The sequence below is a fragment of the Sapajus apella genome, unplaced genomic scaffold, assembly GCF_009761245.1.
Source record: "Sapajus apella isolate SASKATOON/1434 unplaced genomic scaffold, GSC_monkey_1.0 scaffold48, whole genome shotgun sequence".
NCBI lineage: Eukaryota > Metazoa > Chordata > Mammalia > Primates > Cebidae > Sapajus > Sapajus apella.
The window spans coordinates 2214926-2232536 of NW_022436988.1; the positions used below are offsets into that span (position 1 = coordinate 2214926).

The 17611-nt window shown below is 54.5% G+C and overlaps 1 protein-coding gene across 3 annotated transcripts in view; it reads right to left on the reverse strand.

The window, feature by feature from the left end:
* Window positions 1-17611, reverse strand: part of RPTOR (regulatory associated protein of MTOR complex 1) — a 392717-nt gene that overhangs the window by 71794 nt on the left and 303312 nt on the right. For all 3 annotated transcript variants that reach the window (XM_032241406.1, XM_032241407.1, XM_032241408.1), the window contains 4 exons: window positions 6529-6603; window positions 3295-3360; window positions 2792-2983; window positions 1775-1915 (listed from right to left, as the gene is read on the reverse strand). In XM_032241406.1, the coding sequence (XP_032097297.1) occupies window positions 1775-1915; window positions 2792-2983; window positions 3295-3360; window positions 6529-6603 (474 nt within the window). The remainder of the gene's footprint in view (window positions 1-1774; window positions 1916-2791; window positions 2984-3294; window positions 3361-6528; window positions 6604-17611) is intronic.

The window sequence follows — 17611 nt, forward strand, 5'->3', positions numbered from 1 at the left end:
GGAGGGCAACCCTGAGCCCCTCCATCTTCCCCAGGCCTGAGACTCCGGCCACTCGGAAGAAGGGCGACACCGAGCCCCTCCATCTTCCCCAGGCCTACAGCTCTGCACACGCTCCTCCTGCTTATCCAGCCCCTCCCAGGTGACGTACGACTCACCCTCCATAACCAGGCAGGAGCTGCCCCTCCACAAAAGCCTCTGCTGACCCTCTTCCCGCTCCCACACGGGTACAGACACGGCTCTCAGGAGCTCAGAGAACGCCAGGCAGCACTGACCCACAGGATCCCGTGGAATGACCACGTGTGTATCTGTTCTTTGACTAGACCATGTGCTCCCGGAATGCAGGGGCTGTCATCCTCCACATCCCCCGCCCGGCGTCCCCGAGACAGCTGTGTCTCAGCCACCAGCACCTCCTCTGACCCCCACAATGTTCCTGCGGGCCAGTCTCCAGGACAGGTTCAGCAGGTGGCCTCGCAGGCAAGGGAACGCCAAACTGTGCATGGAGGAGGGTGGGCTACGTCTCAGTGCCCAGCAGCCAGGACCGCACCACGGGGCCACACCCGGGGGGGACACTGGGCCACGGGACGGCTCTTGGGGGGCGTGTCGCAGCTAACGCCCTCTATTTTAACACTGCTTTTGTAAAAACGAAACAAAGGTTTCCATCCTTTAAACAAATTTTAACAGACAACCTGCTGATTTGCTGCTTTGATCAGTGATGTCCACTAAAGGTGATTTGATGTGGGAAGAATTCGCTGCAGGTTCAGAAGCACTGCCAGGAGGAGAATGTGACGGTAACAAAGCCAGGCCCAGCAGAAAAGCTTCACCAGCATCTCGCTTCATATCTTCAAGATTTCATTAGAAAATGTAGCACACTAACGACCTGGGCTCCTTTGAGAAGGAACACACAATGGAACACGCCCTTCCACACGCTGAGTCTGGCTGAGGTAAACCTGTCCAGGTCATATCCCTCCCAAGTGAAGCAGTGGCGTCTGCTTTCCCAACAAACAACCCCCAGGTCCCCAGCCCTGCTCCTGATGAAGCCCACCTCCAAGAGGGAGCCACACGCAGCCAGTGCGGGTTCGCGCTAGGGCAGCCAATGACTCCCAACGGGGAGACACAGACCCCCGTCCCCTGCAGGGCTCTGCGCTCTGACTGTCTGATGAGTTCTCTGCAAGGGCAGCCTTCGCTCTCACCAGGAAAGGAGACCGGGAAGCCAGCGTCTCCCTAAACGTCTGTTGTGCTGCGGTGGGTGGGGGAATCTGAGGGTGTGTGGAACCCACTTTTTCTAGGTGTGTGAAACCATGGACAATCATCTGTGATATTTCTACATCTAAACAGGTAAGTTTTCAAGTTAATAAAACTGTTTTGTTCCGTTGCTGACGAACACGGGGGCGGGGAGGAGGACCCAGTACACAAACCTTCCTGCCGTCTGTGGTCGCAGTGGGGTGTGTGTGTGTGTGTGTGTGTGTGTGTGTGTGTGTGGTCTGTGGTCGCAGTGGTGTGTGTGTGTGTGTGTGTCGCTCCCAGGCAGGAAGGAGACTTTTACACAAGCTGCCAGGAGGCGCGGCCTGCTAAATGCCTCTAAACGAAGCAAACACACAATGTCTGGTATAGAAACGCACTTTGGAGAGAATTAGACATTCAAAGATCTGTTCTCGCATGAGGCTGTACGGAAAGTGGGTGCTCTGTGCTGTGGTCAGGGTCGCATGGCCCGGTGCCCCGTGTTGCCGGGTCCAGCCTGGGCGCCCTGCCGCTGCCGGGCTGGGGGTTCACGTACCTTCCGGACCATGGGGCTCCCGTCGCTGACCAGCTGGGCCAGCATCATGGCCACGTTGTGGTCGATGGTGGTGGAGTGGTCCGTCCTCTCTGCAGAGTTGCCCACGAACGTGCCGAGGGCGAAGACCGCTGCGCAGCGGACCTGAAAGGCAGGGAGTGGTCACAGGCACGCCCCACGCCGGGCTGTGCTGAGCCGGCCCGTCCACCAGGGCTGTGTGCAGGTGAGCCCGACCCCACAGGTGCCTGGTGAACAGCAACGCAGGCCCGGGCTCTCCTTGCACAGCTGGAGCAGCAACGGGGAAGGAAGCAGGAGCAGCAGGGCCAGCTGCCCAGCTCCAGGGGCGGACGGTCAGCCTGAAGAGGTGGGGGCTGGGTTTCCCTGGGAATTCAAAGACCAAACCAGGCGCCAGGGAATATTCTGATGAATGAGGCAGGAGTTAGAGGAGGGGCTGGGATGGGTCGCAGGGCAGGGAGGATGGAGCGAGGGGAAGGCGTGGGCACTCCTGCAGGCAGAGGGGGCATGGGAGCCCTGGAGTGCACCAAGCAGGAGGGCTCACCCAGGGGAGCGACACTGAGCTGGCCCTGGGGTCCGGGGACCCTGGCTTAGCCCCTGCCCCCAACACCATGTGGTCCTGGGGAGAAGTCACTGTCCCTGGGCCTGTTCCCTCAGCTCAGTAAGCAACACCCTGTACCCTGCACAGGCCGGTGGGAGGAGTGAAGGCAACGGGGCGTCAAGGCAGTCCCTGCCTCGCAGGCTGCAGCGAGGATGCAGAGCGGCACCCCAGAGAGTGAGCGTGTGACTGCCTCTGAGGTGCCCTCAGGGACCCCCTTTGTGCCGCTGCCCCCTGGAGTGCACTCTGGGCCCAGGTGCAAAGTCCCCAGTGGCGCGTCTCGCTCACCAAGGTCCCGCCCTCCTACTCCTATTAGTGAGCAGCCTGTACTGGCCCTCCACCTCACCCCCCGGGGAAGCCCCGCAGGCGGCAGCAGGGACTGGGCTCTGAGCACCGGCTGGACTCACCTCGGGAATGGGGTCGGAGAGGAGGCTGTAGAGCTTCTCATGGGCGCTGTCCCTCACACCGCACCACCTCGCCGAGTCAAAGTTCTGCCAGATCCGGCCTAGGCAGATGGCCACCCACTGGCGCAGCAAGGGGTGCGGGTCGTTGAGCTGCTCCAGGCAGATGGCGATGAGGTTTCCCTGAAGGCAGGCTTCCTGCAGAGGCGGGACCACAGACAGGTGGGCCTCTGCCTGCCGACGGCGGGCACTGGTGGGTGCCTGTCCGGGATGACGGCGCCACCCATCCGCAGGAAGCCTTATGTATTCACAGCACCAGGTTTGCTCAACGTTCCCCATTTTAAATCCCACAGATTCAAATTCACCCCATAAACGGCCGGGGAGATGAAGGGCCCAAGCGTCTGCTGGACACCCTGTGTCTCCCACGTGGCACCACGTTTCACAGTGGGCCCAGCTCCTCCGCAGCGCCACGGGCAGGCTCTGGGGGTGGGGGTGACCGCGGTGCTCACCTGCCCCGTGTTGTAGCTGTTGACAATCACGGCGAGGATGAAGGCCGTCATGGTCCTGTGCTCCGCCTGGAAAACAAAACGGTCTTGGCTGTTTCCCTCGGTGGAAACTCTCATTCCCAAAGCGCAGCAGCGTGGCCCTTTCACCACACTCTTGGCACATCATTAAAGCCACAAGCCAGCTTTACTGCTGGATTTTGAGACTACAAAAAAGAACCACGGTTCACACGGGCCTGAGAGCTCAGGCTGGTCTCCCGAGTGAAGGCCCAGCACGGCCGGACGGGCACAGACCAGGCGTCTCTTTCCTCTGCCACGGGCCAGCCATGGCTGCCGGTATGGAGCGCCCGGACCTCACCTCCTCAGCCAGCCCAGCGCCCTGTGCACACACCGTCTGGCAGTCAGGGCTGCGGCAGCGGAAGGCACGGAGGCAGCCTTCTAACTGCGTTTCCCTGTTCCCTCCTTTCCGGTCTTCCATGGACCTAATTTTCATCCTCTCCTTTCCTCTGTGCCTCTGCTGACCTGGAAGCCAGAGTCTATTCTGAGCTCTGTTGGGGGCCTTATGTTCTTCCCGTGCACACCGCACAGTCTAGCACGTCCTGTGTGGCGCCTGCAAGGCTCCAGGCACCCATTCCTCCTCATGCTCAACCCCTCCAATTCGCCATGAGCGTTCTTTATTTTTACAAAGCTTCAGATGTGCCAACACGTTTGCCAGCTTCTTTTCGCCGTGTCCTGCATCTTTCTTCTCCCTCCCGGTCCCGTTTCCTCCTCACTGATGCTCGGTCTTTCTAGCTGTCAGCTGTGGGGTTCGGAAGGAGTAAACTGCTGACCACGCTTACTGTACCCCCACTGCTGAGTGGTGACTGAGCTGGGAGCAGGTGTCCCAACTGCAGTCACTTTCCTCCTCTGCTGAGAGTCCCCCTGTCCCCCTCGAGGGCCCCCCATCCCCACTGAGGGCTCCCCTGTCCCTGCTGAGGGCCCCCCGTGCCCTCGGAGGGACCCCTGTCACCTGTCATGGGCTCCCCATCCCTACTTAGGGCCCCCCTGTCCCCCACTGAGAGCTCCCCTTCTCCACTGTGGGCCCCCCGTCCCCTGCCGAGGGCCCCATCTCCTGCTGAGGGCCTCCCTGTCCCCCACCAAGGCCCCGTCCCTGCCGAGAGCCCCCTGTCCCTGCCAAGAGCCTCTGCTGACAAGTGACCCCTGTCCCTGAGAGCTCCCCGTTCCCCTCTAAGAGCCCCCCGTCACCACCGAGAGCTGCTGCTGCTAAGAGGTCTGCTATCTGGGCTGGCGTTGTTTCCTCCTTTGTAAATAACATTTGTTCTGGGGACTTTCAAGGGCTGTGTTCATGTCTCTGATATTTGCTGTTCTCATTACCATGTGTCTATGTATGCATCTGCTTCTGTTTGACCTTCTCAGGGTTCATCGTGCTTTTAAAATCAGAACTCTCCTTTCTTCAAATCTGGAAAATTCTCAGCCAGTATCTAATCAGAAACGGCTTCTCTACTTACCATCTTCTCTCGCTCTGAGCCACGCGAGCTGCACGTGAGCGTGCCCGCCCGCCTCTCGGCGCGCCTTGCATACCCTCTCTCTGAGCTTCACACACGGCGCTCCAGGTGTCTCCTTCAGGGACTCCTTCTCGTCTGTCTGCTCTGTGATTTAATTCATCTCCCGAGTTTTCAGTAACAGGGAATGTCTTTTCTATTTTACAGCTTCAATTTGTTTTTTCGGATTTGCTTATGTGTTTAGAGAAAGCAGTCGTTTCTGAGGATGGGCAGGGTGTTTTCTCATAACAGGCACAAAGCCCTGAAGACACGAAGCAATGGCTGATGTCTGACATTATCGTACCGATTTCCTTCCAGTCCGTCATTTAAACATGTTGACATTACTTAGTTATTTACTGGCGATAGGGTCTCACTGTTGGCCAGGCTGGAGTGCAGCTGTACAATCACAGCTCATTACAGCCTGGACTTCCCCGGGCTCAGGCGACCCTCCCACTTCAGCCTCCCATGTAGCGGAGACCACAGGCATGCGCCACAATGCCTGGCTAAGTTTTTGTATTTTCGGTCGAGATGGGGTTTCACCAAGTTGTCCAGCCTGGTCTCGAACCCCTGAGCTCAGTCTGCCAGCCTTGGCCTCCCAAAGTGCTGGGATTACAGGCGTGAGCCACTGCGCCCAGCCGTCTCTTCCTTCCTTCCTGCCCGGCTGTGTCCTCAAAACCCCCGCAGGCTCGTATGAGGGCGTGAGGTGGGGCCGGTTCCTGTGAGCCCAGCTCATCCCTTTCCCTGTCACCGGCTAGCACTCCCTCTCACTTCTCCATGTTGGATGTGTTTTTTCGTTACTCTTAAGCATGGGAAGTGATCTCCAAAGCTGGCATCAAGTATAAACTTTAACTGCCTAGGACGGTGTCTCGATCCAACGCAAAGTGCATGTACTATTCACCTTTCGGAAAGCAGTCCTGTTTATGTTTGCTGTGTTTTAGAAAATCATTTCGCTTAGAAAACCAACTAGGGGTGAAATTACATAGAGAAGTTCCTTTCTGCAGCCAAAGCCACCTAGCACCGTGTAACAAGCTCATATGCTTACATATTCTGGCAATATGAAGTCATGTTAAAGAATTATTTAGGATATATCTACTTTGTTTTCATCACTGAGCTGGGAGCCAGAAGTGGGAAACACAACATTACGAGACATTTACAGAATAACTCTACACCCAATTCATGGATGACTCATTTTTAAACAATTTAATACAATAAAATATACTGAAAGTTTAAACTTTCAAAGTCTTCTTCCGCTCTTCCCTTCCTCCTCCCTCCCTTCTTGACGAGGCCCTTCGACAGCCTGCTGAGTCCCAGGGCCTCCCGAGGCTGTGGAACTGCCACATCACAGGTGTGCAAGACTCACTAGTCTAACTCAGTGGACAGCTGGGAAGAGTGGATGCGACCGTTTTGCAAAGAAGTGCCAGTGAAAACAGCCTAAAACAAACCCCCACGACCCGCGTGTCCGGGTGAACTGCAGCCCTTGTTTAGAGACGGAAATGAAACAGCAGCTGCACTCACGGCACTAAGCCAAGGGCCATGTCTAAAGTGAAGCAGTCGCTGGCTGCGTGGACGTGGCCCCTGCTGTGGCCCTGGACCTTTCTCATAACAGCCCCCGCAGAAAGGCCCCGCCGAGTGCAGCGTGTGGGCAGAGGCGGGTGCCGCGAGACGCGAGCCCGCCGAGAGGGCGCTGCCCAGTCCTTACTGGCATGTAGGGGTCCGCCAGCACCGACAGGAAGTACTTGTGGCCATTGTCCTTCACGAGGTCCGCCTGGCACGACTGGAGAGAAAGAGACAAGGAGAGGCTGTGAGTGCAGAGGCCCACGGGAGCCTCAAGCTTCGCGTGGTGCGTGAACAAACGAGGGCACGGGCTGCTAATGCCTCAATATTTCCCCCTTTCCATTTGGAAAAACAGCCGCAGCCGGCGTCTGCAGACATGCTCTCCTTGGCTAAGAAGGGCAGGGATCCCACAACCACCCACTGGGAGGACAGCGGCTCCCAGACACGAACTTTCACACCGTGTGCCGCCTGCTGGGGAGCACCCTGCAGCCCCTGCCGGCACCCCCACTCCTGTCCACGGGGCCCACTCCCTCCCTCTGCTCTCCACACTGGAACACATCCAGCACTCTATCGGAACCAGCCTCTTAGTGCAGACCCGGACTGCCGAAGCTTTTTTGGGGCTTTGCTTGGAGTTACAAAATCCTGATAACCAACCGTGTGTGAGGCAGTAATTCCCACTGACGGGTGTGCACAGGCCCACTCTAACAGGCGCTTCCCACTGGCCCGGCTCTTTTACCCACAGGAGCAGCCCCAAGGCGGAGGCTTCTCGGTGCTAAAGCCGCTGTCAGGCAGGCAGGCATCCTTCCCACCCCTCAGGTCAGCCCATGCCTGTCCACACAATCACACCCAGCACCCTATCGGAACCAGCCTCTTGGTGGTGGGAAGCAGCAGGGCAGCAGGGGCAGGACAGGAAGGGGTGGGATGGGCAGAGGCAGGGCAGGCAGGGGCAGTACGGGAAGGGGCAGGTCGGCAGCAGCAGGGGCAGGACGGGAAGGGGCAGGGTGGGCAGCGGTAGGGCAGGATGGGAAGGGGCAGGGTGGGCAGAGGCAGGGCAGGCAGGGGCAGGTGGGACTGGGTGGGAGCGGCTGCAGAGCCCAGCTGGAGCTGCCACCGGGAAGGACATGGCAGGCGGGCTACGGGTCAGACAGACTGGGCTGGAGCTGCAGGGCAGCAAGGACAGACAGGGACGATCCCAGGGGTGTGAGGATCTGAGTGGAGGACCGCCCACTGAAGAGGTGGGGTGCGTTTTCATCACGGAGGGGTTACAGTGGGGCTCACTGCAGCTGAGGCACCGATGACCAGACACAAGCAGGGCTCCTCCTGGGCGTGCACGGCTGAAACGTGGAACCTGACCCGAGCCAGGCTTCTGGATGAGAAGTCGTCGCTTATTAGGTGGTACTGAAGACCCCTTTCTGGAGTAGGAGGGCAAGGTGGGGGGGACGGGGCCTAGGGAAAGAGGAGGAACGGGCCCCTAGAAGAAGGGGCTTACAAGGGTCCTGGGGGTGTCCTGGAGGAAACCAGCCATCTCTGAGGCTGGCAGTGTCAGCCTGACCACACCAGGCCACATGACTTGGGGGCACTTCTGCAGGTGCTGGTTCTTGAAGGGAATTAAATGATCATGCCTTGGATGGACAGAGGTGATGATAATACTTTGGGAGGTTTTGGCCTAAAACCTGAGGAAAAGGGGCGAGATTTGAAACAAAATTAAGTTTCAAGTCCAGGTTCTCCCTCTTACTCGTTGGGGACCCAGATGAAGTTTTAAAAATCTGTGCTCAGGTGGTGGAATCAGAGATGAAACCAACATGTGAAAGCAGTCTGAACTGGAACTGAAGAGCAATACACAAACTGTGCTGTTTCTTGGAGAGGGACCCACAGAGCGTGGGTTTCTAGGATCAATATCTAGCAACTGATCAGTGACAGACACGTCGCATCCACAGAGTGAGGTGCGTGTCCACCAGCTCCCATCAATATCTAGCAACTGACCAGTGACAGACATCATATCCACAGAGTGTGGCATGTGTCCGCCAGCTCCCAGCATGCTCCTCTCAAGAGGACGAAGCCCATGAAAAACGGGGGACCGGGATTAGAACGGCTCTCCAGCGCAGCCCTGCACGGCTGGTCCTTTCCCCTGAGGCGGGAGTGGTTTTGCAGAGGCAATCTGCTGGTGATGCAGCCCAGAAACCCCTGGCCCCTGCCGTTTCCCAGGGGGGCTCTTATAATGAGGTGTTTCTGCCTCACATCGATACCCTGATGAGGTGGGTTACGGTCTGGGCTGCAGGAATGGGAGCTGAGCGCCATGGGGACTGGGTGGTCAGGGAGCCGGGCGTCAGCCTCTGGTCGCACGCTGCTTCCCCGAGCGGAGGCGGCCAATTAAACAGGCAGCTTTCAAGCAACCACTGGCTTTAGCTGAAGGTTTTGACAAATAGTGAGAGGCATTGACAGCTGTCCCATTAAAGTCTCAGCCCAGGGGGCCGGAGCAGCAGCAAAGCACTCGGTTCTGAGAACGAAGCCACCTTCCTTTCTTTTTAAACCACAGGTTCTGCAAGTCAAATCAAAGCCCATGCATTCACAGTGAAGCTCCTCAAACATGTGTCATGGGCGCCTAACGGAGCGTCAGTGACTCAGGGCTTACTAATTCTGAATTTGAGGCACGCATGTCAGGGTGTGAGAACTTAGATGTGTCCTCGGTATCCATGCGGTGCATACTACCAGATCTCCGTTTTGATAAGGTCATTGTGCCAGGTGGGAACCACGGATGAGGACGATGCCTTTTCATACCTTCATTTTCAGCGCTCGCAGGGGTCATTTGCATATCTGTTTATAACACACAGATTTTTACCGAGTCAGACCGCCCCCACACTCCCCGCAGGCGGGAACCTGGGAGCTCCTGCTTCGCTGGCTAAGGGGACTGGGGTGGACTCTCTCGACCGCCCACCTACTCGCCCAAATCACGAGCACACTTAGGCCAAGGCCCTCGTTAAACAGAAGAGGAAACAAGACTTGAAACTACACACGAGCAGGATGGCAGCCAGCAGGTGACACACACCCCGGGCAGCACGGGTGTGCTGGGAAGACCTGGCAGAGACTCAGGGCTTGGGTGAATGACAGGATGCCGCCAATGCGAATCTGCCCCAAGCCGCCCTCTCGACAGGCTCCACCTTGCTGTGCCTGTTTTCTCCCAGATCAAGCTACGGCGGTGGCATATGAAGGCCAGAGCGGAAGGCAGGTGGAGGAGAGGAAAGAGCAGGAACATGACATGTTCTTTTCTGAGTAAGTCCCCTTCCCTCAGCACACAACTTTGATTCTTCCGTGTCTCAGGAGTTCAGGAATTTATGTTTTTAAATGGGAAAAGGGAGGCAAGGAAGAGAAGAAGGGCAAACACAAAGCTGGGAGGTGCAGGCATGTATGTCGCTGTTGCAGCTGCAGCTGTGGTTTGCAAACAGATACGACACAGAGCAGGAGGAGCCCACGGCCAAGGCCCTGCCTTCCGCAAGTGCACCGTGAGGTCGGGGCGGGCTTTCTTCCTCTGAATATTCTGGCAAAAGGTGTCCTGGGGAGAGACCCTCCCTTTCCTCTCCTTAATAAAGACCGTAAGGTTTGTTTCATGGAGAAGCAGGAACACAAGAATTAAACCCAGACCAACAGACCACTACGCCTGAAGGAGGCAGGATGACGACCCAAGCCCTGGGCAATTTCACACGAACACCCGACCACACACGTCCTGATGAGAACATGGAGACACTCACAGAGACATGGCCAGGTTTTGCGTCCACTGGGTCAGAGAGTTTATCCCTTGTTATAAGCAGGGGTGCTGGAAAGGAAAGCAAGTTTCCAACAAGAAAATGGCTCCGGGGTGAGCCTTCGGTGGACTGTTACCATCACCTAGGATGCCACCGGGAAGTCATCTGAAGACGGAGGGCGTGCTGAGATGTTTATATCTGCAGAGTTTTCACAATGGTGGGTGGCAATAAAACTGGTGGTGCCTGGGAAAATACCACCACAGTAGGGATTTCTGTTGGCTGGCCACAAGAGCTCACGATTCGTCACGACCTCAGCAGGACACCCACTGAGCGGCTGAAAACCTGCTTTCCTCCTCAGGCCTTCACCCTGGGCACAGAGCACTCCCCACTCACCAAGTGAGGCAAGATATTTACACATCTATGTATATATAAATACAGACACAGTCATTTTCTGCCAGTATTTTAAGTATCGACAAACCCTGTAGCGATTCTCAGGCCAGACGTGCCCGTGTCGACAGGGACCCTGAATGCTGTACCTGGGGCCCACGGCAACATCACCGGCACGCTTTCCATCTTTTCCGCACATGTCCTCAAACTTGTAGGTATCAAGGATTGAACATTAAAATGCTATAGACAGGTACAGACTGAGACGTCCTCTGCCCCTACGTGTTATCCTTCTTCCACTTCCCATCCCCACGGGGGACCCTCTGCTGGCTCGGGGCTGACTTGGGTCTAGCCCAGAAGCTGCCTTCCTGTGGTCCCAGCACTCTGCGACTTCCCCAGCACAGAACGAGTGCTGTTCTGACAGCCGGGCCTGGAGTGCTGTCCCCGGGCCTGGAGCGCTGTCCCCAAGGCCACACAATCTCGGCAAGCAAGGTCCTCCCCCTGAGGCAGTACAGTGAGATTCTTCAGCCTGGTGTCAATAACCCAGCAGTGTGACAAACAGCAGCGACTGAGAAACATCTCTGAATAAGGAAATTCACCTTCCCCTTTTCCCTCACCTCCTCAGGGCTTGGGCATACTGAGCTCATGCTTTTGCTGCTGCAGGAATGTGGCCATAGCCCTCTGCCCGCAGGACCTGCTTCCTCCCCGCCTGGGGCCCTGCCGCACAGGCACAGCCTCTACGTGGCCTTTGCTCCCGCCCCCGCTGCAGGGGCCCTCCACCTTCCAGGATAGACTTCAGCTCTGTGAGGATAAAAATGTGTGTTATTAGTCTTTACTAGTCCCAGGAGGCAGAGCATCGTGGTTCCTATTAGCCACTGAGCAGATGTCTGATGAATAAAGAAAAGAACCCATGTTTGTGCTGCGGGGAAACATGACAATTCCTGATCACGTACACCAGTCACACCTGGGGTCCGCTTCCCACGTGAGAGCTGCTCTGTCCGCGTGCGTGGTGCAGGCTCCCTGCGCCCAGTGCTGCCAGTGGCAGGGCCGGCCAAGGAGCCGCTGGAACAGCACAGAGCCCCGGGCGTTTCTGGCTGGGGTAGGTGTCTAAGCTAGAGCCGTGCGGGCCTGCAGTGAACCAGCCTCGACCTCAGGTTCCTGCATCAAAACCGTGGTGGCTTTTTCATTCAAATTCTAATACTAAGAAGAGGAAATACAGTAGCGAGAGACCGTGCGACAGGAGCCGGCCCCGAGCGGGAGGACGCCGGGCTGGGGTGCCCCCACCGGCCTCCTCAGGGTGTGGGCCTCGCCCTTGGCTGACCAGGCTCCCCATCCCCTCTCGCTCACACCCAGCAGGCTGAGCTGAGATTCTATCGGGTTCCAAGCAGCCTAACCATCAATCATGAACTTGCCACACAGAGACAGCCTCTGTGGCAACACAGCCTGCCGTCCACCTCCACCCACCAGGGCCCCGTGGTGCCCATCCATCTTGCAAAGGGCAAGCCGTCACCCCTGCCAGTACCCGGTCTACTCTACCTGGGTGCGGGCAAAACAGCCCTGGCTGGGCGGGCAGCCACCCCTGCTTCCTCCCTCCTTTGTTCATTTCATTCTTGGCGACCTAGAGGCAGCTGATACAACTGCCTCCCTCTGGCCAAACACCTCCCACCTTCCCAGGGGGCGCAGACAGACCTGCATTCTGGCCTGTCACCAACGTGCATGTCTGCCTGGCCTGGTCTCTTCCGGGGTGGGTGGTCTCCCAGGACCGACCCAGTGCTGGAACAAGTGGCCCAGTTCATGTGGTCTGGTTTCCGTTGGGGTGGGAGGAAGGGGCCTCTGTCCTCCCGGACCACAGTTCTCCTGGGACAGCACGAGGGGTGTTGGAATCTGCCAGGAGGGGGGCCCCACACACAACTAGGAGGACGGCTGAAATGAGGCCACTCTGCACGGCAGTGCTATTTCCCAAGTGACGAAAGTGTCAGGAGTCCCCTCCACGGCACATCCTTGCTGATTAAAGCTTTTGTGTGAGACGCTGGTCTTCACAAACGTGTTCCCCAGCGATGCGATTTTGTTGAATTTCTGCGTATCACAACCTATAGTTCCGAAATTCAGTGGACCATCAAAGCAATGAACCTATGTCAGATGGGCAGGGGGAAGGTGAGGTGACATTGTGCCATTCCTGGGACTCACCCAGCTCTGGGCATGGGGCGCACCTGCGTGCTGCTCCAGGGTCTCTAACTGGCAAAGCTACCCACAGACAGGGAAAAACCGTCTCCACCTAGTCCACTGACAGTTAGCTGGAAGATGGTACAGCAGGCAAGTTAGCTCAATGAGGGCAAACTGAAAGAAGACATGCTAGAAAATTCCGGAAACGAAAACCAAAACATAATAAAACAACTCTGAGATGAAGCCTTATAAAATAAGCCGAAGTAAGTAAAAAAAAGAAATTTAGAGAACTATATTTAGACCCTAAAAAGATAATCAAAGTGCAGGAAGGAATAAGTTTAACCACAGGCATCAAAAGCGGCTTAGGTAACAACACCCTAGCACATCCAAGTGACTTCCAAAGAGCAGCGACTTCACACGGGAGAAGGCTGATCTCAGCCGGGTCAGCTCCACCTCAGCCAGGGACCCAGGCCGGCGCCACCGGGGATCTGCCATGCCCACAGCACACACCCTTGTTATGACGGGACCCGAAGGGCACGGCCCTCTGTGGTCTTCCTCTCCAAACCCCAATCTAAGCATGAGAAAAACATCGGCCAAATCACAACAGAGGGCTGGTCTACAAAACCCCTGACCAGGACCCCTGACAGCTGTCAAGGTCATCAACAGCAAGGACAGTCTCAGAAACTGTCACGGCCAAGAGAAACCTAAGACAACGCGGGCCTCCATGTCAGGCGGGATCCTGGGGCAGATAAAAAGCAAGAACATCTGATCGAAGTATCAACTGCAGCCAATGATCATTTCTTAACATCAGTTCACGGACTGGTTGTGAGAAACACGTACTAACAGAAGACGTCAGTAGGGAGAGCTGGGTGTAGGGTCCACAAGAACTCTGTTTACTGCCTTTTCAAGTTTTCTGTAAATCTAAAACTGTTCTAAAAAATAAAATTTAAGGTAGAAACTATAGGAACAAGAGTTTGGGACACAAGCAAAGTCCCAGCAGAGGAGGGAAAATGTTTGCTCCGGCCCCACCTAGACAGCTCCCCAGCCCCGCAACATACACACAGCAGGGCGCCGCCTTCTGCGGAGGGCCCGGCAGGGTCACGCGTTCTAGCTCCAGCTCTCTTGTCCACTTGACGAGACTGACGTGCTGGCGACACGAGTCACTGCTGGAGGACGGAGAGAGCTAACCTCACACGTTTTCAAATGAGTTTCGCGTCTGTGTGTGTGAGGAAGGGGAGCGGGGAGAGGAGCAGATGCAGGAAGGGGAGAGGTTATCAACCACGGCACACAGGAGCTGTGACGAAGTTACTTTGCAGAGAAAATAGAGGAGAATTTGAACACAGGAAGAACTGGCCCTGACGTGGGGGCTGCAGGAAGACGATTCTGTGAATCTCTCATCTGTCTTTTACTCATAGCGCGGGTTTCTTCCGGGGACCCCGGCTGCCTGCTCACACGGGGAAACCTCTCTGAATGTCCCAATCTGGACTGACTTCATGAATACCATCATCCGGTGTCTTTCCAGATCCGCTGACAGGATGCCTTGGAACTCCCGGGTGGTTCCATAGACACAGCTTTATTAACGTAACTCAGAAGCTCGGCCGGGACTATTAATTTTTTCTATGAAAAACCCTCAATAAACCGGAACCTTGCCTAAGGGAGTGCTTAATTAACTCTCCCCTTCCTTAATCTTGCTAATTAACGGACAGACAAAAGTTAACAGCAGGCTTGAGGAACTTATTAAAACAACCACTACCACCATCCTGGCGAAGCGTGACCAGCAGAGGACGGCGGCGGCCGCGTCCCCCGGACCTCCTCGTCACCAGGCTCTGCTGTTCCTGAGCTCTGGTCCCACCGCTTGACCCTCAGGACACTTTAGAACAATGGTCTGCCGTGTGTGCGTTCTGCCTCCCCAACCCCTGTGCTTTTCTGCACTGTGTGAAAGTTGCAGATAGCACGTCGCTTTGCCCAGAAATATTCCTGAGGAAAAGGACATTTGCTTCCATGAGCACAAAGCCATGATCGTGCTCAAGACATGTGACAGAGACACAGTCCTCCTGCCTGACGTGCAGTCCAGGGTCAAATTCCTCCCGACTGTTCACAGTCATCCTCTGTGAGCCTCTGGTTTCCGATCCAGGATCCAAGCAGGAACTGCACTCAGCTGGTACACATCATTAGTCTTGAGAATAAATCCCCCATATTTTTGGAGGCGTTTATTGAATTAAAAATCTAGAAGGGGAGCAGGTGTGGTGGCTCACGTCTATAATCCCAGCACTTTGGAGGCCGAGGTGGGTGGATCACTTGAGGTCAGGAGATCGAGACCAGCCTGGCCAACATGGGAAACCCCATCTACCAAAAATATAACAATTAGCTGGGCCTGGTGGCAGGCATCTGCAGTCCCAGCTACTCAGGAGGCTGAGGCAGGAGAATCACTTGAGCCCAGGAGGTGGAGGTTGCAGTGGGCCGAGGTTGCAGTAGGCCAAGATTGCACCATTACACTTTAGCCTGGGCAATAGAGTAGGGTTCCATTTCAGAAAAAATAAAAACATAAAATCCAGATGGGAACAGTACAGTTCTTTGTAGACTGTCCCACAATTAGAATTTTTTAGCAGCTTCGATGAGTTGTAAGTAACATACAAATTTGAAGTACAGAATTTGACTGTCTTGGACATACGTCTACACCTATGAAGCTACTGCCACAATCTAGGTGGGGTCTGGCCCCTGAGATGTTTTCTTCTGCCCCTGTGCCCCTACCCTCACGTGCCCCCAAGCAGCAGCTGATCTCCTTTCTGTGACTACAGATTAGTTCGCATTTTCTAGAGTTTTAAATGAACAGAATACTGATCTGGAGTTTTCTTTTCTTGTGTGTCTGGCCTTTGGTATCAGGTAATGCTGGCCTCATAGAATGATATGGGAAGGTGCTTGTATGTCATCCAAATATGTCTTCCTTAATGTTCTGTAAAATTCACTGTCGAAGTCATCTGGACCTGCAGTTTTCTTTGTAGTAAAAGTTTTCACTAACGTGTAGTGGGCCAGGCACAGTGACTCAGGCCTGTAATCCCAGCACTTTGGGAGGCTAAGGTGGGAACATCACTTGAGCTCCAGACTAGCCTGGCAGCACGGTGAGAGCCAGTCTATAAAAAAAAAAAGAAAAAAAGTGTAGTGTTACTCAGATCAACGATCTCTTCTTGACTAGTGTGTGTCATTCAAGGAATCAAAGTTATCAAATGTTCTCCCACCAAGCTGCTCATGATGTTTGCTTCTCATCCTTTTACCATCTCTAGAAACTTCCATGACGTCACCTCTATCACTCCCGATGCTGGAATCTGTGTTTCTTTCTTTGTTTCCTTATCCGTCAGGACGGTGTTTCCCGGTTTTTTTCATCTGTTTTTAAAACACGTTTTGTTGAATGGATTTTGATGTTCCACCGTTTTCTCCGTGCTCCAGTCTGATTTTACCTCCTTCGCCGACAGCTTTGGGTTTACTCTCTTAAGGCGGAAGCTGAGCTCTGGCTGGAGGCCGTCCTCTTTCCACTGTGTAGTCTATTTGCTGCTACACAGTCTCCTCTCAGCGCCGCTGAGAGCTCTTCCCAGGCACCCCCAGCCTATTTATATCTTAACTTACATGTTTATATGATCTATTTAAGTATTTAATTATATGTACATCATGTTATGTATGATCTATACATATTTATAGTAATATTTTATAAAAATCTGTTATTCGTGATTTATATTGATTATTTTACATATTTATATTTTATTTTGTATTATATATTAATATAATTTACTTAAAATGTCATGAAATAAAATGAAAATAATTTATTTATCTAAAAGTTTGTGTTTCTAAGTGCTTAGGGACTTTCCTATGATCTATTCTGGGCTTTGAGTTTGCCCCCACGGTGGCTGCAGAGCACACTGCGTGCGATTCCAGTTGGTCACGTTGTTGAGGTTTGCTTGACCAAGCCTCTGGCCTACCTGGGCACAGGCTCTTTGCGTTTCGCGGCTGCTGCGTGGCGCGTCCCGTTTTGTCAGGGCCCAGCTGCTGCAGAGTGCTGCTCAAGTCTCTGCTGTTCTTACTGATTTCTCTTAAGCTTGTTCTGTCAGTGACAGGAAAGGGGCACTGAAATCTCCAAATGTGACTAGGGATTTACCTGCTTCTCCTAGCAGCCCCATCAGTTCTGTTGGGTGCATTTTGACACTCCGTTGCTAGGTGAACAGACATTTGGAACTGTGGTACTCTCTCGATGGACTTCTGTAGCATCCTGAGATGTGTCTTTACCGCCAGTGACTTTCTCCGCTCCCAAACCTTGTCTGCCTATTATCAACACAGGCCCCGCAGCCTTCCTCTGCTCAGTGCCTGCATGGCAGAGCCCTTCCTGTCCTCTTACCTTCCATCTGCCTGTGTCTTCACGCCAAAAGTACACTTCTCGTAACCATGGTATGGTTTTCTCCTGCTCCTAACAATCCGGCAGCGTTCAGCCTCCACACTGCAGTAACAGACAGGATTGGGGGTACATCTATCGTCCTGCCCTCTCCTGTTCGCTGCATCTACTCTTGGTTACCTTTGTCCTTCCATATTAGTTGTCTGTATTTATGATTTCTTATCACCTCCGTTGTCAGCTAATTAACTGTAATTCTTTTTTAAATCTGAGTGGCAGCTTTAGGGCTTACGGACTGCTGCAGTCCATCGTCAGAAGGTGATGTGAATCTTACAGTCTCATTCCCTCTCCTCCCCACCTTGTTGCTGTTGTTAGCATACATCTTGCTCTGACGAATGTTACAGAGTCTGTGGGTGCTGTGGCTTGTGCCTGTGGTCCTGGCTACTTGGGAGGCTGAGGCAGGAGGATGGCTTGAGCAAGGGAGTCTCAGCGTACAGTGAGTTATGATCAGGCCTGGGAAACAGAATGAGACCTTGTCTCTTTAAAAAAAAAAAAAAAAAAAAAAA